The 22,178-nt window shown below is 45.7% G+C and overlaps 1 protein-coding gene and 1 long non-coding RNA gene across 3 annotated transcripts; one reads left to right on the plus strand and one right to left on the minus strand.

Moving 5' to 3' along the window:
• Positions 1-724: 724 nt before the first annotated feature.
• On the plus strand, positions 725-6,112 carry LOC130404089 (uncharacterized). 2 transcript variants are annotated; one of them, XR_008904174.1, is made up of 8 exons: positions 725-3,201; positions 3,585-3,665; positions 3,759-3,839; positions 3,946-4,028; positions 4,398-4,518; positions 4,704-4,905; positions 5,230-5,350; positions 5,528-6,112. It is a non-coding gene; the product is annotated as an uncharacterized LOC130404089 (long non-coding RNA). The 2 variants fall into 2 exon arrangements; XR_008904175.1 differs by having other exon boundaries at positions 3,762-3,839.
• Positions 6,113-13,370: 7,258 nt separating this feature from the next.
• On the minus strand, positions 13,371-22,102 carry LOC130403519 (microtubule-associated protein 1A-like). Its single transcript, XM_056607909.1, has 4 exons — positions 19,125-22,102; positions 14,227-18,110; positions 13,743-13,972; positions 13,371-13,526 (listed from the first exon to the last, which is right to left on the minus strand). The coding sequence occupies exons 1-4, from the start codon at positions 22,085-22,087 to the stop codon at positions 13,371-13,373; spliced, it is 7,233 nt and encodes a 2,410-aa protein (XP_056463884.1). The 5' UTR covers positions 22,088-22,102.
• Between the last annotated feature and the right edge of the window lie 76 nt (positions 22,103-22,178).

The raw sequence follows: 22,178 nt of genomic DNA on the forward strand, positions 1-22,178 counted from the left end.
GTCTTCTTTCATTCTACTCTCCTGAGCTCTGCATCTTCATCACATGAGTGTTGCTGTATTTATGAGGGTGTGGTCTGAGTGAGCAGAGGTGCATACTGGGATACAGAGCTGTCTGAAGTCTACAGGTCTGTAGACACGCCCCCTCAGGTGAAACCGAGTGTTTGAGAAACTGTCGTGATGTCAGTTACATGGACTGGAATGTTCTTAAAGATGGAGACAGGGATTCAGAAGGAGAAACACCAGGAGGAGATGAGGGGGCTCCTCATCTCAACGACTAAAACACAACTTCAGTCTGACACAGAACCATGGAACGCATTCAACAGTCCCCTCCAGGCATCGTGACTCCTCAGGAACAGTTTCATTTCCAAGAAGGTCTTAATTGGGGCCATTCCAAGATTGATCCTGCTCCTCAAGAGCCACCCCCCTCCACTGGGTGGTCTTCTGAACAGATGACCTCCTTCCTGTCCTCAGGCTGACTAAAGCTGCACCGTTTGCATCTGTGAAGGCCCCTCATTCAGGAAACCACTGGACTACAAAGACATGACTTCAGAGACGTTGAATCAACCTGGGAAACATTTTGGAGACGCCAAGCATAATCCATCACCAATGTGGGACGCCACTGAAGAATGTTGTACATAATTTACGTCTCTGGAGACATTGGTTGTTCTGTTATGGGTGCCCTGGCAGGAGAGCTGGGGGGGGGGGGGGATGGGGAATGATGGAATGTTATTTGGCATGAGGCTTTTACCCTGCATGATTGTTTGGCCTTTTATGGCTCAGTGGTGTGTGTGTGTGTTTTGGTTTGACATGAGATGGATGATCTTTGAGCATCTCTAGGGTTCTACTGTGTGTCTCTCACTCACACCTGGCATGGGGTTCTACGTGCCTGTCCTGGGTTCTGTGTGTATCCGGCTTGCTTTGACAGTGATACTGTTCATACGGGGGTTGGCTTGAGATATTGGAATGGTCAACTAAATCATACCTGATGGACGGCCACACGTTTACTTAAGGACCTCCAGTAGACATGAAGAGCCCTGAGCGACGCTCCGGAGCGATATCCAACACACTGGGCAGGAAGGAGAGTATCTTACTCAAGTGTAAAAGGATGCAAGCAGCGTGTTCAGATCAGTGACTTCCAACTAGGACTACACCAATCAGGATTAATGGAGGATGGACACCAAAAGGAATTCCACAAGGAGAGTCTGACGTTGGAAAGGGACCTAAATGGATATTCAAGATGACCTTCAGACCTGTAATGAGATGGCTCTTCCTACCTGGCTGGATTGATGGAGAGCCCTGTGGATCTTGTCTTGCTCTCAGTGCACGTCTTCTCAGGCTGAACTGTATTTGTTTCGGACAGGACTAGCTGAACGATTGGTTCCCATAAATCAGAACCAATCCGGGAACTCCAGCTAGTGTGCTCTTCGAGCTGAAGTTGTGCTCTTCAGCTGAGGAAGTAAGGAAACCTTTACTGGGGATTAAAGGTGTAAAGAGGAGAATGTTTCAAAGTGTTCCATGGTACTCTGTAGACCGTTGTTGTGTTCCACTGGTTAAGAGGAAGAACCCACACATTTTCCTCTTGGCCTTTCTCCTCTGAGAATCCTGGCGCCATCTTGAAGGATATTCCAGCTCATGTAACTGATGTCACGACAGATTCTCAAACACTTGGTTTCTCCTGAGGGGCGTGTCTATAGAACTGAAGACTTCAGACAGCACTGTATCCCAGCATGCATCTCTGCTCACTCAGACCACACCCCCATGAGTAGGATGCAGCACTCTAGTGATGGAGATGTAGAGTTTTATAAGTAACGAGGGAGCAGACTAAGGCTGTAAATCTTTAAACCATGAGGATGGTTGGATAGTTCAGGAATTGGGCTTGTTTTTATTATGGGCAGTGCTTTCACTCAGATGCCCACTTCTCACTGGAGCTGTACATGTGTTGGCTGGCTGGCATGATTTGCTGTTGGTGATGAGGCGGTCAGGGTGACGTTGCAGGGCTATGGTCGGCTCTCAGTGAGCTCAACGTTTAGATTTGCTCTGTATGGTTTGTACCCTAAATAATCTAGATAATTGTAAAATGTAGACACTGTTTTGTATTGAATGATTTTATGTTTAAAGTTGTGGGACGTACATGGTAGTTTGGTTCTTCATGTGGTTTTGAGTGATATAACTTACACACTGGGTGCATAATAATGTAAAGGTACACTGAATAGTAGTAATTACCAACAGCAACAAACGGATCTCATCAAGGTAAGTCTGTTGGCTGTGTTTTAATGAAGACCACCGCTGGACTTCAGGATCTTCCTCCGTTCAGCTCAAGGTGAGGCGCTGGTTCTGTTTTTTCTTTGGTTGGTTCCGGCCGGAATGTTCGGATTCCAGTCGGACGGTTTGTGCTTCCCGCCGTGGAAGGTTCTGAGTGCGGTCACCTGATTTAGTCCCAATGGTTAGCATAGAACGTTGTAGTCTTGACAACCATAAGGAACCACCTAGCAGTTAGTTGGACGGGAGTCCCCTGAGGGAATCTGGCGGTACGTTCTGGATTGTATTTGCGTAACCTCAAGCCGTTTCCAACGGAAACAATTTTTCAGTCGGTTTCCATTGGGAATTGTTGCCCCTATCTTAAACAACTTAAATTTCATATTAAATACATACTGACACGTACGTCGTACAATATGTTGGTGATTTCCGATGGTTGCGCCGTACTTTTAACCACGATGACGTGACGGGACTCTCACTGCGTACAAAACAGCGTTCTACTTGCGGGCCCATTTTTGACATCAGGGAAGGCTGAAAATCATTTCAAGGTCGAAGATAATTTGACATTTCTTCAACGGAACCCAGCACCTGAATATGGCTGAGTATATTTGATTTAATATCGATACTGCTTGGTGTTCTTTGTTACTTCAGCTTTTGTACGTTCTAAATATCTGCTGTCATTAATTGCCACAGAAGTTAAATCCTACCCAATGGAATGACTTTAAACAACGACGTTGGTGCAGAGTTACCAACTGGATAATATCAAAGCTAAAATAATGGCCGTCATTCCCACATGTTACAGTAGAAGATACTCTAGAACTGTACAAGGTTAAAAAGGTAACGTGTAGTTTGTCCAAAGGTGTCTGCCTCCTCACCCAGAGCAAGACCTCCACCTCCTCACCCAGAGCCAGACCTCCACCTCCTGCCAGAAGTCCCCCAGAACAGGTCAGTGCTCTGTGAGTAGAGTCTTCTCAGGTCAGTTTCAATGCATGGCCTGACCACTTCTTTAAACTTGTGGACTGCTCTGTCTTCATTCCCAAAAACGGGATGCTCATGTCTGTCAAGTCTTTTCTAGCCTTGAGTTATAAAATAATAGTTCAATTATTTGTGTAACTCGGTTTCGGATGAGTCAATTAAGTTTATTGTTGGGCAAATGCTGATTTAAACCTGCTGCGGTAGCTGAAAGGCGAGGCTGAGAGGCTGGGGTCCGGAGGCTTGTGGTGCCAGGGTGGACCGGAGACTGAGGCTGGAGACCAGGATCTTCATAACCAAGACGACTACATCTGTTTTACCACATGTTGAAGCAAGACTTTCAATGTTTGTTCCAGACCAGGACTCTGTCTGAGGAGAGCTGCTGGAGGAGCTGAGACGCTGGAGGACGACTAGGAATCGACCAACAAGGATTCCTCGTAAGTTTGTATTTATTTACATGGTTGACTTAAAGGAAAAAATACAGCTGTTACTTTGACATGCGTTAACCAACTACCGCTGTGATTTCTTAGTAGAACGTGTTTCTGGAGTGGAGGCGAGCTGGTAGGGGAGCCATGAATCTAGAGGATGACATCACTCTACCAACAAGGATTGTACGTTTGTATTAACCAAACAAACTGGAAATAAAGGGCTTAAAAATAAGACAAACTACATGTTTGTTACCAGACTTTAGGGCCAGACTTGCGCTGTTTGTTCCAGACCAGGACTCTGGCTGAGGAGAGCTGATGGAGGAGCCAAGAACTCTGGAGGACGACGACATCACTGCACCAACCAGGATCCTCGTAAGTTTGCCTAAAACTACGAAGTGCACTTGTTGTAACGCAGGATTAGTTTGTCCAGTACAAGTTACGGCATACTATTGTGGTTGTTTACCAGACAAACTACAGCTGCTACTTTGTTACGCGCCATTAGAGCCCAACTACTCCTGTGCTTGTGACCTTACATTAGAGACAAACTACTACTGTGTTTGTTACCTGATATTAGAGACAAACTACTCCTGTGTTTGTTACCTTACATTTGAGCCCAACTACTACTGTGTTTGTTACCTTACATTAGAGCCCAACTACTACTGTGTTTGTTACCTGATATTAGACCTCAACTACTCCTGTGATTGTTACCTTTCATTAGAGACAAATTACGTTTGTAACCAGATCAGGAATCTGGAGGACTGATGGAGAAGCCGTACATCTGGAAGGCAAATCCTGAGGACCACCAGGGCTCTACCATCAAGGATTCCTCATAAGTTTGCATTATCTGGACATAGTAGACTAGGTAGGGGGTTGGGGGTTCAACTCTCAAACCAATGGGGCCGGGTTCAAGTCCTCAGAATACAGTGATGCGTCCTTGAGCAAGGCGCCCTAAAGCCTGCCTGCTCCTTAATGACTTATCTTTGGTTCAGATAATGTTGCATCTTTTGAATATTGAACCTAATCAATGTCCTTGTTTGGTCCGGGCAGACACACCTGAGCTGAACCTCACCTGATCCTGTTTGGTCGGGGGTAGACACACCTGAGCTACACCGGTCCTGATCCTGACATCCTGCTGTTCCCATCTCCTCGGTTCATCTGAGCCTCGTCCTCCAGAAGACCTGCTGAGCTCGGCAGTCTGAGGCTGATGGATCAATGACCTCCAGTGGGAGTGATCTTCTTGACCTCACATGTAACCGTGTGCTTCCACACGCCTTTCCCTCATGTCTGTCACTAACCTCACTACTATATTCTCTCTACTGCTTCCTCTTTTCTTCCTTCTCTGTGGTTCAAACCTTTACACTGAAGGCGCGTCTTCCTGCCCTCAGAGGGTTTAGCGTTAGGGTTGAGAGTCAGGGTTTAGAGTCAGGGACAGAGCTGGTCAGGGAGGACTGCTTTTACACAAACCTCTTCACTTGCTTTCGGTATGGTGGTGACATTTTGAAAAGATTCATTTGGGAAAATGTTTTTCTCTGCTTTCCTTTACAAAATTGAGACAAATTACGTTTGTAACCAGATCAGGAATCTGGAGGACTGATGGAGAAGCCGTACATCTGGAAGGCAAATCCTGAGGACCACCAGGGCTCTACCATCAAGGATTCCTCATAAGTTTGCATTATCTGGACATAGTGTACTAGGTAGGTGGTTGGGGGTTCAACTCTCAAACCAGGGTTCAAGTCCTCAGAATACAGTGATGCGTCCTTGAGCAAGGCGCCCTAAAGCCTGCCTGCTCCTTAATGACTTATCTTTGGTTCAGATAATGTTGCATCTTTTGAATATTGAACCTAATCAATGTCCTTGTTTGGTCCGGGCAGACACACCTCAGCTGAACCTCACCTGATCCTGTTTGGTCGGGGGTAGACACACCTGAGCTACACCCGTCCTGATCCTGTCATCCTGCTGTTCCCATCTTCTCGGTTCATCTGAGCCTCGTCCTCCAGAAGACCTGCTGAGCTCGGCAGTCTGAGGCTGATGGATCAATGACCTCCAGTGGGAGTGATCTTCTTAACCCCACATGTAACCGTGTGCTTCCACACGCCTTTCCCTCATGTCTGTCACTAACCTCACTACTACACTTCTCTCTACTGCTTCCTCTTTTCTTCCTTCTCTGTGGTTCAAACCTTTACACTGAAGGCGCGTCTTCCTGCCCTCAGAGGGTTGAGCGTCAGGGTTGAGCGTCAGGGTTGAGCGTCAGGGTTGAGCGTCAGGGTTGAGAGTCAGGGTTTAGAGTCAGGGACAGAGCTGGTCAGGGAGGACTGCTTTTACACAAACCTCTTCACTTGCTTTCGGTATGGTGGTGACATTTTGAAAAGATTCATTTGGGAAAATGTTTTTCTCTGCTTTCCTTTACAAAATTGTATTAAACTTCTGTCAAGTGTTTTTGTTTACATATTAAAATCCCACATTGACTTCTACATGTTTGGTGCGGTTCATTTAATTGTCCTTTAACTTGGTTAATGTCAAGCTAAACTCCTAAACTACTGTTCCCTCTTGTTTCAAGCACACGGTTGTCCAGCCGTTACATCCAGGTTATGTTTCTACATAACCTGGATGTTAACTGCCCAAATAACTACCGTCCCATATCTAAACTACCATTCATTTAAAAAAAAAAAATAAAATCTGGAAAAAGCAGTCCTCAAGTACTGCCATTTCTTAACTCTGCCAATGTCTGGGAGCCCTTTCAGTCCGGCTTTAAGGCACGCCACAGCACTGAAACGGCTTTGCTGAAAGTGTCTAATGACCTACTCCTCACGCTAGACACGGGTGAGAATGTCATCTTAGTCTTATTACACCTAAGTGCTGCCTTTGACACTGTAGACCACCCCACTCTTCTAGCCCGTCTCCATCAGTGGGTTGGTATTAGGGGCTCAGCTCTGCAGTAGTTCTCCTCCTACCTCTCCATAGATCGTTTTCAGTGTCCATAGGTCAGCACTCCTCCTCTGCCCCTCTGTCTTGTGGGGTCCATCCTGGGTCCAATCCTGTTCAGTTTATATATGCTCCCACTGGGGAATATAATAAGAAAAGATAACATGTCGTTCCACTTTTTCGCAGACGACTCACAATTATATCATCCTCTGAGATCCAGGGACTGCCTTCAGACGCTCCTAGAGTGTCTCAAGGAGATAAATGACTGGATGGGGGATAATTTCCTCCAACTAAACAATGGCAAAACAAGATATCATCGTTAACCCCTCCAAATTCAAAATACCCATCTTCACTGACCTAGGTAGTCTAACCTCATTCTTAAAACCATCTGCTAGAAACCTCTGCGTTATTTTTGATTCTGATCTATGCTTTAATAAGCAATTCTCCGTCGTGAAGAACAGCTTCTCCCAGCTCGGAACCATCTCTAAAATAAAGCACTCCCTATCATACCACAATCTGGAAATAGTCATCCATGCTTTCATAACATCACGGCTGGATTACTGTAACTCCCTCTACCTCGTCTGTCAAAGAGGCTAGCTAGTCTTTATCAGAAAATCCACGATTTCCAGCTGTGTTATAACATGACCAGGTAATAATTCATTTAAAAACCTTGACATAATCTGTCAGATGTCTATTAAATGACAGTTGACCACAAGCTGATTCTATCGATGCCTCTTCTTGAATTGCTTCATGTTTTAGTCGGCAGAGGCTTGTAATCGTGCGAAGCAGGATAAGGCGCAAGGAGCAGAAAAAGTTGACATGGGTGCTAATTTTAAGTTTAAAAAAACGCTGGCATTATTTAATCAGCTCAGGGCGTTTTCATTGCCATAACAACGGGAGCTAATCAACAAGTAGGCCTACAACATGTTCTAGACTAATACTATGAGACTCGCCCTGAAAACTCCCTCAGATAAAATAATGCCAGCGTTTTTTTTTAACTGAAAATTAGCACCTGTGTCAACTTTTTCTGCTTCTTGTGCTTTATCATGCCACGCACCATTAGTCTAGTACATGTTGTACTTGACGCAGTTTAGTGCTCCCAAAATAGCGGCCTGCTCTCATAGAATTAGGCTAGTAAGCCCACATGTTGTACTTGCAGACTTTTTTGCAGTTTTATAAAAATGGAGGAAATCACAACTACGATTCCCCCCCCCCCCCTTTATATACTTCAGATACCCCTGTAGCTTCCTGGGGCTGAGTCCCCTGAAAAGTCAGAACCTCGAATCGCCCCTGGGTCTCATGATTAGAGTGGAACCTATCTGCTGCGGTGACCGTGGCCAAGACGTGCCGCAGCCGTAACGCTGCCGTAACGCGTCCGGTGGAAACGGGCCTTCAGATCAAGCTTTCCTTGTCGCTTGGCCATGATGCTGAAATCACCTGCGCATGCCATGGCGCATGCAGCGTTGCTATGTCGCTGACGGAAGTGACATAAATTTGTGTGTGCATGTGCCCCTCGTCCACAGTATTTTAGCCTACTCAATATGCGCAAAAACTAAATGTTGAAAATGAAATAGCGGTAATATTTCCACATTAATTGATAATATAACAGGGGATGGGCTGTTTCAGAAGGGGGATGATTTTGATAATTTTAATTCCAAAGGGGGATGACATCCCCCCTCATCTCGGGAACTGATTATAACCCAAATGTATGAGCATAATTGTTATAAGTTCGGATGACTCTATATTCCACCCAGTTTAGACAGTTAAGATTAGGTTGCTCAGAGTTGCCACCGCAAACTTCATGTCTGAACTGAAGTAGGATCGCGGCTCTCCTCTGGGTACTCTGCGCAAAACGTCAACTGAGTGATCGTTCCTGCGGGTTACGGGGAGGTGATGTGGGGCTCGGGGGGGACTCCAAGAGAGTGGGCAATCACGGGTTCAAACTGTGAGAATTCAAGTCAGTCATGATTAGAAAAATAGAAATAATACATAGTTTGTAATATAATACATAGAAGTGCAACTCGGAAGGCTGGTGTCCGAGGCATCTGGAACACACCCTAAACCAAACAGGTCTGACCGGTCCCAGAATTCCTTGCAGCCATCCAGAACATGGCAACCACGGTTGTGATCGCCATAATACTTTATTTGACATTTGCACATGTGCACTTCTATTTACTTGTTAAATACTTGATATGTGTAAGTAGGGTGAGATTTGTTGGGGAGGATGGGAGGGATCATCCCCCCCCCTGTGTATTTGGGGGGAAATTTAATGTTTCATGGCTTTTTAGTTTGCAATTAAGATGAATGATCAACTGTTTGAAATGTAGGCTAATCGGTGCCAACCATTAATTAAAAAAAAGAATTAGGCCTGTTGATTGCCTATTTTTTTTTGATTAAAAAGACAAACCACCCCCCCCCCCCTCTGGTAAGCAAGTGGGTTGTGACCTTTCTATAGTTACATTTGATATGTTGTCATGTCTATCGATGTGTGGAGTTATATGTTGTCTTCTACACTTCTGTGCTACCCTGCTCACCTGTTGCTATGGCAGATTTGGCTAGATGCCCATAGACCCTTTTCACAGAAGCATTGATGTGAGACTCAAGACGTTTTTTTCCCCCACAACACTTATTATGGTTCTGATACTTGTATGTACAAGGAAGGTAGGTAGGATACTTATCATCATTAGTGGTACTGTGCTCTGGTACAAAAAGTGGCAGACCTATAATTAGTCCTATGAAAACCTGTGAAGGGTCCCCTTATCGACCGATAAGGGGAGGAATCGTGTCACCGCAGATGTTATTTCTATGGATGGCGGGTAGCATTACAATATGGGAGATGTTCTCGGACGCAGTCAGAATCAGTACTGTTGTTGAGCATCAGCCCATTCCAATATCCGTAAACCAATGAAATGTCATATGAATATAATGCATAAATATGTAAGTAGATATAGACAAATTACATTTATCAACTTTCCTATTTTTGCCCTATACATGCTGCACTAACTCTCAATGACTGTCTGGACAAGTTTAAAGTCCAGGACAAATTTGCTTGTGTTTGGTAGCCTGGCACTACACAGCACAGACTGCTTCCATAGCGGTGTGATGCTGTTCCTGCTCCAGTCTGGTCACGTGACTCAGGAGATGATGTCATGGTCATGCCCATTCAGTCTGTGCCAGAGGCCATTCAGCAGCTCCCTGATTATGTGCCAGCCCATGAAAGAAGAGATTGTACTGCGTGCCCTGCATCAAGAAAATCGACAAAAAAGAAAATCGGCAATTGTCCGCACTCCTTACTCCATGTGTAATAATCATGTCTTCAAATTAAGGTTGTGGCATGATGTTTAAAGATGTATAATTTTGAATGTAAAAATGAACTTAATAAATAACTATCATCTACATTAGTGCAGAAAGGGTGTACCTGTCTATATAGCTAAATATGTTTGAAGTTAAGTGTATTATGAGTTGCTATAGTAAGATGTATACTTTGTATTTCTGTATATACGTGAAGCCAGCTTGTTTAATGAAAGTAATTGAATAATGATACATCTGTTTACCACTGAAAAAATAAACACAGCAATAATTTCCCCTTAATAAATGTACTTTATTGGTTTACCACATTTTCCTGTTTACAATTAATCATTTTCTTTTAGGCTTTTTTTTAAGAGATACATAAGAATATTGCACTTAAACCAGGAAATGAAAGGAAAGCTATGTTACAGGAAGAGATGGAAAGGGACCACAATGCATATGTGTAAAGCCACAGCACAGCCAGGCCACAGAAGCCCTTCTCAGTACCACATAGTTAGTTTCTTAAATATACATCTTTTTTTTTTTTAATACAATTTTTCTATGTAAGTCGGTTTTCTTTTAAGCTATTACAAGAACCCAAAATCACACATGCACATACAAGCAGGTCTTACGGTTAACCAACAGGCCTAGCGTTAACAGCGGGATCCAGATGTGGGGTTGAGTTGGATACGTTTGATATGACAGAAGAAAAAATGCTTATTCTTGAGCTTTTTTTTTTTTTCCTTTTTTTTTTTTAACCCGAAACTAAAACAGATGAATCCGTGTGTGGTTATAAATATGGTGCAGGTTATTATGTATTGACGGAGGGATCCGAGTCCCTCCACCTGGCAGTCTGTACGTTTGTGCGGTTATGCTACGCTATAATATAATTGATTATGTCACCTTTAGCTTAGAATAAGTGTGTAATTGAGATGAATGTGCACCATCTATATTTCTCTCTAAATGCAGCAGCCATATTTAGCTGCCACCACCCACACATTAAGGTTACAATCATCCAATAGATGCTGTTTGTTATGTAATTTGTAGAGTTGAAAGACCAATGAATCAAAAGCACTCATAGTGTGAGGAGCCATCACACTAATGACACAAGAATGCCCAATGTGGATTATCTACAGTGAGCATAGTGTTCCTAAACTCCAGTGCCATGTTTCTTTGCAGGTGATAATTGGACTTGTGCTCAGGGTTGCACCATGTGATGCACAGTAACCAAGGCAACCAAGAGATCAGAGTCCTCCGGTTGGAGGATGTAAAGGTAATCTGCTTCTACACATTCAACTGAGGCCACTGAACCTCCTCATCTTGTTTTTGCATGGTATGACCAAAGGAACCTCAGTTTAAAATCTGTCTGAACATGATGTTTTACAGTATATTGTTTGATACAACTGGGTGTCCTTTTGCTTTGAATGTGGAAGAGATGACATGCACCGGGGTAGAGTTTTGGATTGCAAATACGGGTTGTAGGAATTGCACTGAATTATTTAATATTTCCAGGCAAGGCTTGTGGTTTAAGTTTTTAAGGTTTGTTTGCTCTTAAGTTGCCATTGAAGCTTGATAAAAATCCATTTTTCTTCCACAAAAACTTTAAAATAGAATCAATATCAAATCAGGAGACATCACACATAATACAGTGTTAAAATTGTAACCTGTTAATAAAAACACACCAAGTGATAACTATGTTTTCCAAAGATAACCATCTTAAAAAGGCCTGTTTAGAGTTCCAGTACATTAAAGACAAATGCATACAGATAAGAGAATGAAAAATCATCAATTTGATTAAGTTTTCCGTTATTCAATTGTAGGATAGAGCAACAGCACAACTGATCATATGTGAACAATGATACTTTCAGCCTCAGATTTGCCTTAGTTTTGCACATTGGTCTGTGTTTTAAATAATTTTATATTTGTGCTTCTTTGCAAATTGTCGCGATAGGAATGAAAGACCCTTTAATTAGAATTTTTGATTTTCTGCTAAAAGGTGCAATCAAGTATAATTACAATGTGCAAAACAAAGCAGTTGAGACATTTTGTGTAGCAGTTTTTCTACAGACTCTGACTGAGACAAGAGGCCAGCTCACCAAGCCTTTAACACAGGCCAATCAATGAACTGTGGTGACGGCTTTCAAAAATCTGACATTCCATAGCCAATTGTGTTTCTCTTACCCCATACACCAGGGCGGAAAGGCACATGTGGGTGACTTTCTAATCAAATCCAACCATTGCCCAATCCAAAACTCTGTCACTCATTCCTCAAACAGCACACAACTATACCAGGCACAACTATCCGCCAACTCCCGTCAGAGCCACATGTTCCTATTGCTTCACATGAAATACAATCTTCCCCAGTCCTTTACAGAACTTTCACATTAAGGTCACCCACTCTCACCATAGCAGAGTTCATCAAGAAAACTTTTGAAATGTTCAATAAATAGAGACGTTAATATGTGGTGTTTTAAATATTTTACAGTGTAACAATGCCGACCCTGTTACCTACATATTTTCATGTTGTTACTCAATATCCTGCCCTTCACTACAAAAACTTCCACTGCAAGGATATGTTAACCCTAATGTCAATCGAAAAAAACAAAGCCAAGACAACATAAACAACATTAACAAAGCCAAGACTACTAAATATTTATTTTTACCTGTAAGAAAACGGATAACTATGGACCCATCTAGTTCATGAAAGAACCTACTGCAATTATCTATGAAAGACGTATCAAAAAGACAGCTGGAGTCTACTTGGATCAATATCTGTTACTATGACAACAGTAGGCACAAAGCAGTACAGTTGGACTAGTATTGTTTTAGATGACATACAGACACATCTGTAAATGGTACCAAAAACCAATATAAATCAGAAACTTATAATAGCTGATGGCATAAATATAATTATATTTATATATTTTGTTGCTAATTATTCTACAAATTAACTTAGTAAAATAAAGTGTGCTTTGATTCATTAGTGAGAAAGACAAAGAAACAGTACAGAACCACTATATGATATAAGGCAAAATATTTTTTTTGTTCCATGTTCCATCCTTGGGTCAAATTAGCATGATTGTTTAGCGATTTCTTCCATGGGAACTGCTACCACACAACAAGGATGAAAAAGACGAATAGATGCAATGATGTGGTCGACAGCGTTGTCTTAGGAGCACCCCAGCGATACCAATATAAACAAGAACCAAATTTTAGTAAGAGCTGGACAGACCGGTTGTCCGACCTGCCAAAGCAGAGACAGGTTATGTATAACGGGGTATGACAGGGACATACAAAGAGAGAGAGAAGGACAGAGACAGAGACACAGAGACACAGAGACACAGAGAGACAGAGAGACAGAGACAGAGAGACAGAGATCGAGCGAGACAGAGAGAGAGAGAGAGAGAGAGACAGACAGAGACAGACAGAGACAGAGACAGAGAGAGAGAGAGAGAGAGAGAGAGAGAGAGAGACAGAGACAGAGACAGAGAGAGATGGATGGTCTTAAAACTCAATCTTGCATGCCGGGAAGGACTCGTCCTGCATGACCACAGTGCTGCTGGAGGCCAGCACCATGATGTTGAGCTCCTGCTGCCTCTCGTGGGTCTGCTGGTACCACTCCCGGGTCACCTCCGTGTCGTGGGTTGGGATCAGTGTCACCTGAGGGAGAGGAGGTAGAGGACGGGGGGGGTCGTGTTCAGGGATCTTGTCTCGGGGACTGTCAGCAACAAGATATGTTTTTACGTAAAAATTAAAAAAAGATTCTCGGATCCCATTATAATCCCCTGGATTTAAAATATCTTACTACTACTACTAGTACTACTTCTACTACCACTGCTACTACTTCTTCTACATAAGATGCTCGTGCAAAATTACCTGCAGGTTTGATCCCCACTGGGCCTTCCCATCGAGCAGCGCATCCAAGACATCTCGGCTAGGCTCTGCACTGCTTGAATCATTGCCACTGACAACGTAGTATGAGGATCGAACGCGCTTGAAGAACTCTTGGTCGATGTTCTTGGCACTGCAGTGGTTGGGAATGTAGGCCAAGTCCACATAAACGGGCATACCAGTGGTGGGGGTGGCTGAGCCTGACTTCAGAGAGCCTGCACCGGAAGAAGCAAACAGAGCAGTTAATGGTTGTTGGTGACATTCTCATTGATTATACCAGGAGAAAAACAGGTGCAGCTCATACAGTTAAATCGATTCAATTTGTTTTTAGTTATGCCAGTGCAGAACCATTTTGTACAAACTAGCAAAGTCAATTTAGTTGCCAATGCTTGTTCTCCAGTACGCTTAAATTAAACAGATCCCTGCATAATGTTACACGGTTAAAATTAGTTAAACAAATGCTGCTCACCGGAGCTGCTCTTGACACCGTTGGTGGTTGCCTTTCCAGGGTTGTAGCTTGACCTGGAGAGGTCGTCATCCTTGGATCCCTGTCCGTCTGACAAACGAGACATCCTGGAGCTCTTGTCTGCCTCTTTCTTCTTTAGGGACAAAGTGCGAGGGGACGAGGTCTGCTTAAGGGGCATGGGGGACTTCTTACGTCTGGCAGGGGAAGCTGACTTGGTCTTGCCAGAGGTCTTCTTAAGGCCTTTGGGTTTGGCCTCTTTCTTTGTGAGGCCTTCGGGGGCCAGAGCATCTGGATCCACCATGCAGACATCAGGGTGAGGGGGACGTGGGTGAGGGTCCATGAAGGGGGTAGGAGGAGGGTCACGGCTGCCGGCGGTGGGAGAGCGCTGGCTGCCTCCTGCCATAGCGGTGGCCTTGTCCCTAGGCAGGTACACAGCATCGTCATCTGAGTCCATGTTGCAGTCTCCAGGGAGTGAGGGGCATTCTTCAGCGCCGCCAGGGACGTCTGAGTCAGACTGAGAGGCCAAAGACTCGCTGACTGAAGTCGGCGGGGTGTCCTCGGTAGCCAGGGCCAGCCCCATGGACATGGTACCAGGTTGGTACATAGCGGCAGTTTCCTGGCTCTGTGACGGATGATGCGACGACTGTCGGTTGGCCCTTCTCTTGACTGACAGATCGTGCTCAATGCCCTCCTGGGATTGGTCACTCCTGCATCCCTGTTCGTCATCCTCCTCCTCGCTGGACATGTGCTTCATGCAGGGGTTGATGAAGGACGGCGAGAGGTCCCCTTTGCGCTGCCTCTGCTCCGAGGCGGAGTAGCCTGGGGAGCTGCGGCTGACGTAAGAGGAGGCCGCCCCCATCTGTGTCTCACCCTCGGCCTCGTCCTGGTCGCTGTCCTCGTCGTCGTCTTCCATCCCGCCCTGGCTACACTCCTCAGCGTAGAACGGAGAGCGGAATGCCTGGTCGGTAGAGGAGAGGGAGAGAGGACGGGCGGGTCGTTCTGGTTCCGTCTCACGCTCCTCTTCGAATTCATCCTCATGGCGGTAATGTGGAGGCGAATCTCCGGGAACCATTCCGATCTGAGGCTTGGGCATCTCCCAATCGTACGTACCCCTGTAGCTAGCGGAGCTGGGGGCCGTGGCCCCGGACGCCGCTGCTGCAGGGGTGACAGGAGAGCTCATGCTGACCTCTGTGGGTCCATTGGCTGTGTCAGGCTTGCTTATATCAAATGGTGAGGGTTTGTAGGAGCTAAGAACATCAGGGACCTTAGCACCTGAACTCATGGTGGGGAAAGGCTCACTTATTTTTTCAGAGAACGAGAGGGCACCGCTAAGGCCGTCAACGCATGGAGACTTCTGAGCGACCTCACGCACGTAGGCTTCCTCATCCTCTTCTTCCTCACTGCTATCTGTCTCCTCAAAGTAATGCTTGCTTGCTGTCTCCGGGCGAGGTGAGGAGGTGATGCCGAAAAGAGCAGCAGCGGCTGATTCTGTGTCTTTTGAGGGTGGTGGCGGCTGGCCGAATGCTCCTGCAGACGCCCCGAACCCACTAGCTGTCTCCAGCTTGGAGTCCTCAGACCAACCTGGTTTATAGAAGTACTCAGACTGAGGCGTCTTCTCTGTGAATCCATCCAAGCCTGTCTTACACTCCACTTTGTGGTCGTCAGCAAAGGCAGTGGAAGAGATTGAGGGAAAGCTCTTGACCTCATGGAATGGGAGTGGTGACGAGCGAGCTTGGCTAGAGTTGGGCTCTGTTGTGGAGGTTGTGGTGGATAGGGCATTCATCTGTTTCTCAGACACTTCCAGATACTCATCCTTTGTGGCTCCAGAGCTGGAGAAGGGTGAGTCAATGCTTGGGGAGGGTTCGTCTTTGAAGGAAGAGTATTCAAACAGAGGCTCTGCTGTGGCAGGGGTCTCCAGGTCCTCTCCAAACTGCCGGCTGGTGGACAGAGAGCCAGAGGTGGAGGAGGAGTAGCTGTAGGCAGAAGAGGAAGAGTAGGCAGGAGCTGCTGTAGAGGTGTACTGAAAGCTTGTGTCCAGAGAGGGTTTTCCTACATGGTCCGGTGTCTTCTGTTTATCATAATCAGAATCTGATCTGTCGCTCTGGTAATAGCGATCCTCTGATTTTAGGGAGATGTCCATCTTTTCATTGTCTTTAATCTGACTGGATAGGCATGAGTCTTTATCTCCAATTCCATATGAATATTGAAACCCAGTGGAGGAGCCAGAGAACCCTGTGGCTCCTACGTCTGTGGGCTTGCTGCTGAAGGATGGGGAAACGGCTTTGGCCTTCTCTTCAGCCTTGAAGGGTGGGCAGGCACTGCTTTCGGTGGTGCTTGGTTTGCTCTGACTGTCATAACCATAGCCAGCCATGGAAACCATGAACTCAGTCCTTTTGGACTCTATCATTTGGCTGACTGGACTTTTGACGTCCTTCTCAGATTTTTCTTTGGCTCCTTTCTCATTATCTGAATCGCTGGCAGCTTCCTCATCTTCCTCCTCCTCTTCTTCCTCATCATCATCATCATCAATAACTTCATCATCATCGTAATCCTCTTCATCTCTCGCTGTTGGTGAAGCAACCTTCTCGTAGTAGCTTGCGGTAGAGGATTTTTCTGAATATGCACCAGACTTCAGACTGTCACTGTGATCTTTGAAGGAGAGTGCCTCTTTTTCTGGTGACAGGGAGGTGGAAGAGGCCTCAGGCCTATCAGCCACAGAAGGAAAACGGGTATCTCTGCCATACTCATATACATCTGTTTCTTTCTTACTTCTTTCAACGTCTTTTACAGGGCTTTTGGCCTCAAGACCGTATGAGGTGGAGCGATTTTTTTCGTAAGAGCTGATATATTCCTCTTCCTCTGGCTTTATGTGGGGGGCTGTGGGCAGGCAGGGGGAGCCGTCCGATTCTTTCTTTGAATCCAAACTGCTTTTTACAGTGGCTCTCTCCATTGTCCCAGAAGCCCCCTGTTTAGAGTCAAGCGTGCTTGGTTTGCAATCATAAATGTCACTATAGGAAAATGTCTTGCCATGCACATAGGGGGTATCTTGCCTCATGTCCCTTTCGGACTCCTTTTCTTTGCTCTCCCTCTCAGGGCAGTTATAGAGACTAAAATGAACACTTTTCTCCTGCTCTTGGATTTCAGTTTGGTCTGGTTTTTCTTTGCCGTCTTCTTTAGTAATATGTTGGATAGGATCAGCCGTTGAAGTCTTAGATCCTCCCCCACTTTGGAAACCATAATCTTCCTCATCATCCTCTTCCTCGTCTTCTTCATCTGAATACATCACATGGCGTTTGGGCTGTTCTTCAATGCCTTGTCTGTTTTTAGTTTTTTCTGAGTCCTTGACCTGTGAGTAGTTCTTTGATTCTATGTCATACTCTTCTAAGAGTTCATTTTGCTCTTTTCCCTCCATAGGAGGCTTTGAGTCAGACAGGTCGTCATCGTCTAGGAACCTCCCCTCCTTCTCCTCCATGAGCCTTGCATTCACAACAGGCTGTAGGTCTTTCTTGACATAATAATCACCTTCATCCTCCTCTTCATCCTCAGAGTCCTCAGAGCCTTCTGATGTTGAGTGTTCATCGGAGAGACCAACGGCACTGTTGTCAGTTTTCGGAATGTCTGCACTTGGCTTGCTTAAAGTCTCAGCTGCATTTAGTTTGCCTAAAGTTTGAGCTTCATTTTCCTCCATCCTAAATGGCTTTTCCTCAGTTGGAGAGTAGCCACTGCTGGTGGGGATTGACGGTGTAGGAGAAGCAAGTTTCATGGTGCTGTCATCTGGACTTAGGCATCTTTCTAAACTTTCCTGCATGGAGCCAGAAACTAACCCTGTGGAAAATGATGAAGGTGGTGAAGGTGACTTCTTTTCATCCCAAGTTGCAGACTCTTTACTAAATGGAGCTTGTTTTGCTTCAGTCTCGGCAGTCACCTGCATTAAGCCAGAAACTAATCCAGTCGACAATGATGAGGGTGGAGAAGGTGACTTCTTCTCATCCCACCTCTTTGACTCATCACTAAATGAAGCTTGTTTTGCTTCCGTCGCGAGAGTCTCCTGCATGAAGCCAGAAACAATTCCAGTTGCCAATGATGAGGGTGAAGGCGGTGACTTCTTTTCATCATACTGCATGGACTCTTTACTAAATGGATCTGGTTTTGCTTTGGTCGGGAAACTCTCCTGCACTAAGCCAGAAACAAATCCAGTAGACAATGATGAAAGAGGAGAAGGTGACTTCTTTTCATCATACTGCATGGACTCTTTAACGAATGGGTCTGGTTTTGCATGGGGCGTGACAGCCTCCTGCATGAAGCCAGAAATGAATCCAGTGGACAATGATGAGGGTGGAGAAGGTGACTTCTTTTCATCCCACCTCTTTGACTCGTCACTAAATGAAGCTTGTTTTGCTTCAGTAGGCCGTGTCGGAGAGGGCTCAGTGTCAGAGGAAGGAGGTGAAAACACAGTAGCTGAAGAGGATTTCTCCTTCTCCTGGAGCATTCCCGAAGCAGCCCTCTCGTAGCCTTCATGAAGTTTACCGAGAGGAATGTCATGTCTCTGTGTCTCGTCACTAAAAGGATCTGGTTTTGCTTGGGTCATGACAGTCTGCTGCATGAAGCCAGACCCCATCCCCTTGGAAAATAATGAAGGGGATGAAGGTGACTTCTTTCCATCCAACTGCATTGACTCTTTACTTAATGGATCTGGTTTTGCTTCAGTCTTCTGCATGAAGCCAGAAACAAATCCAGTAGACAAGGATGAGGGTGGAGAAGGTGACTTATTTTCTTCCAACTGCATGGACTCTTGACTAAATGGATCTGGTTTTACTTGGGTCGTGACACTCTCCTGCATGAAGCCAGAAACTATACCAGTGGACACCGATGAGGGTGGAGAAGGTGACTTTTCATCCCACCTCTTTGACTCGTCACTAAATGAAGCTTGTTTTGCTTCAGTGGGCCGTGTCGGAGAGGGCTCAGTGTCAGAGGAAGGAGGTGAAAACATAGTAGCTGAAGAGGATTTCTCCTTCTCCTGGAGCATCGCCGAAGCAGCCCTCTCGTAGCCTTCATGAAGTTTACCGAGAGGAATGTCAACATTGGGAGTCTGGTCCTCATCCTCATCTTCATCTTCATCTTCGTCCTCTTGGACTGGTTTGGCCTTCATATCTATAGCCTCCATCTCGGGAATAATTGGCTGGTACTCCTCAGAGGGAGGTGATTTGAAACATTTGTCTTCCTCCAGGGAGGAAGTGGGGGAGATAGTTCCTGCTGAGTGTAGATATTCTTTCCCATGGGTTGCCTCAGTGCGGGAGGGAATGCCGTTGATGGTGTCCAGGTGGAGTGAGCTCTTCCCAGTCTCCTCGGTCCGAGGTGCAGTCACTGATGCTATGGACTGGTCCTCTGCCATGGATGTAGGGAAGGAAGACAGTTTGTCGTACTCGGTGATCGAGGTGGCAGAGGAGATGTGCTCTTCCTCTGCGAGTGGAGCCGTGATGATGCTGGGAAATGCTGAAAGAACGGGATCATGACTTACCATGAAGCCTTTGGGTTTAACGTCTTCCACCTTAGAGACAGTGGGGGTCTTTATCTCCTTCATGCCGTGCATGGAGTCAAACGTTCCTGGGACGTCAGGGACCGAAATGTTATAGGAGGCCGTGTCATACTGAAGCTGTGGCATCCTATCTTCTGTTTCTTCGTGAATCTCCTCATCAGAGATGGTCTGTTCTGTTTCGGAGTAACCAGGAATGGTCTCATCTTGGATTAACTGAAATGTTTCTGAGGCGGACATTGCTGTTGCTTTCCCAGCTGTGGCAATGGCCGAAAGGGGTTTCTGTTCAGTTGGCATGGTGCTCCACTCTTTTCCAGATTCCTTTCCTTTCTTTGCTTCCTCTGTTTTGTACTTGAACTCCTCATCGTCTTCTGTTCCCTCCAGGTCTGCTTTTTCAATAACATCACTCTCCTCCTCTGAGCTGTCGCTCCTCCTAGACGTGTCTTTGATGTCGGATCTTGTCAAGTTCTCATATCTTTCCATTTTATCCTCCTCACGCGTTCTATCTAACCCACCATTTTCTTCCTTCTTCACTATGTCAGAGATCGGTTCCGATGGCCCTTCATCGTTGCTTTCTTCTCCCTGTTGTGCTGTGTTGAGCGGCAGAGGGGATGTAGACTCTGTGTCTGGAGATGTTATTTTCTCATCAGTGAAGATTTTAGCATCTGTATAATCCGAACGCTGGGACATCATATCATTTTGTATAGGCTCACTCCGAAGGGTGGACATCTCGTCCTTTTTAAGGGCTTTGAAGTCCTCAGTGAGGTCCTCAGGGGAGGAAAGGACGGACCGGTTTATAGAAGCTGCAGCTGCTTGTTCCGGGGCCTTTTTGGGGACTGCCTTTTTCTCCTCCATTTGCTCTTTGGCCGATTTATTTTTGTCCGTCTTGGGTTTAGTCTGAGTCTTTGCTTTGTGTAAAGTCTTCCGAACTTCAGGAGTAAGCGGCTTCAGGTCTGGTTTAGTGATTTTTCTTAGCTCAGGCTTGTTCGGGTCTTTCTTCTTATCCTCCTTGACCTTGGAGTCTTTTTTATCCTCTTTCTTCATGATGTTTTCCTTCTTGACTTCACGCTTCTCTTTCTTGACTTCTTTCTTCTCCATGTCTTTCTTTTCGTCCATCTTGGCTGTCTTTTCTTTCTTGATAACTTTGTCCTTGGCTACTTTCTTTTTCTCCAGTTTGGCTGCCTGGGGAGCTACCTCACTGTTCTTCTGCTGCTTGGTGGCTTTTGTACTAATGCTTTTGACTTTCTTCTCCTCTTTCTTCTCTACTTTGTTTTCTTTACTCAGGTCATTTTTGGACTCTTCTTGTCCACTGGTTTCTTTCTTGCTGGTCTTAGTGTGTGGTTTGGGGGAGGATTTCAGACTTTCTTTGCTATCGGTCCTTGATCTGATTTTAGTTTGTTTGATAATAGGCGGTGGTGCTCCAGAGGATATGTCTTTCTGAGTCGCCACTGGGTATCGCAGGAAGTCCAGGTGTTTCAGCTTCTCAAGCCCCTCAAAGATCTTGTTCTGTGATGCATTTCCAGGGAACAGCACACGCACAATCTTTTCTGTGGGACTGTGCGGAATCCAAACAATGAGGGCTGTGACTGAAGTTAAATAAGGGACAGAGATCTCTCCTTCTTTCCCATTGGACATCACAATGCCAGTCTTGGCCTTGCTGTTCCCAGCCCATTTCTGCATGAGGAACTGCATTTCTTTGCTCTCTTTGACAGGGTTCAGAACGTACATGTCTAGTTTCCCAACACCAAGTTTGTGGAAAAGAGTGATCGGTTCAATAGTGTTGCTGACGACCCTGAAGAGTGGTTCCGGCTTGATGCCGAGCGTGTTGAGGTACTGCAACGTAAGAGAGGCCTCCTCAATGCTGCGCTTTACCTTCACTGTGGACTCAAGCATCCTCAGCTTCTCTGGAACATTGTAAAACACCACCCCGAGCTCGGGAGAGATCAGGTTCTTCATCCAGTCCCCATCGGAGTCGGATCCCTGTTGACGCTCCTCTTCCTGTTCGGCGATCTTCCTCTGGAGCAACCCGTTGATGCCCGGGAGGTTGTCCGCCCCGATGTGGGTGATCAGAACGGAGTCAATCCGGTCCAGGTGACGAACAAGCTTCCAGAAGCAGGACTTCCGGTCGGACCCGCCATCCACCAGGATGTTGAATCCATTCACAGCAAACAGGGCAGAGTCCCCCCTTCCACCTGGGAAGATGTAGCAGCACGGCTTAGACAGCTTCAGAAAGCCTCCAGAAGTAGGGGGCTCCAGTAGCTCGAATGGCGAGGAGACTGCATCCACTGCCTCTGCATTCTCATACTCCGCGAACTCCGTGCCTCCGTCCATGTCTGGATAGGTTAAGTGTTCTGGCAGTATTCCAGATGGCTCTGGAGCAACTGATGATCCTGGCTGACCAAGGAGCTCCAGCCCCTGACTC

The sequence above is a fragment of the Gadus chalcogrammus genome, chromosome 14, assembly GCF_026213295.1.
Source record: "Gadus chalcogrammus isolate NIFS_2021 chromosome 14, NIFS_Gcha_1.0, whole genome shotgun sequence".
Classification (NCBI taxonomy): domain Eukaryota; kingdom Metazoa; phylum Chordata; class Actinopteri; order Gadiformes; family Gadidae; genus Gadus; species Gadus chalcogrammus.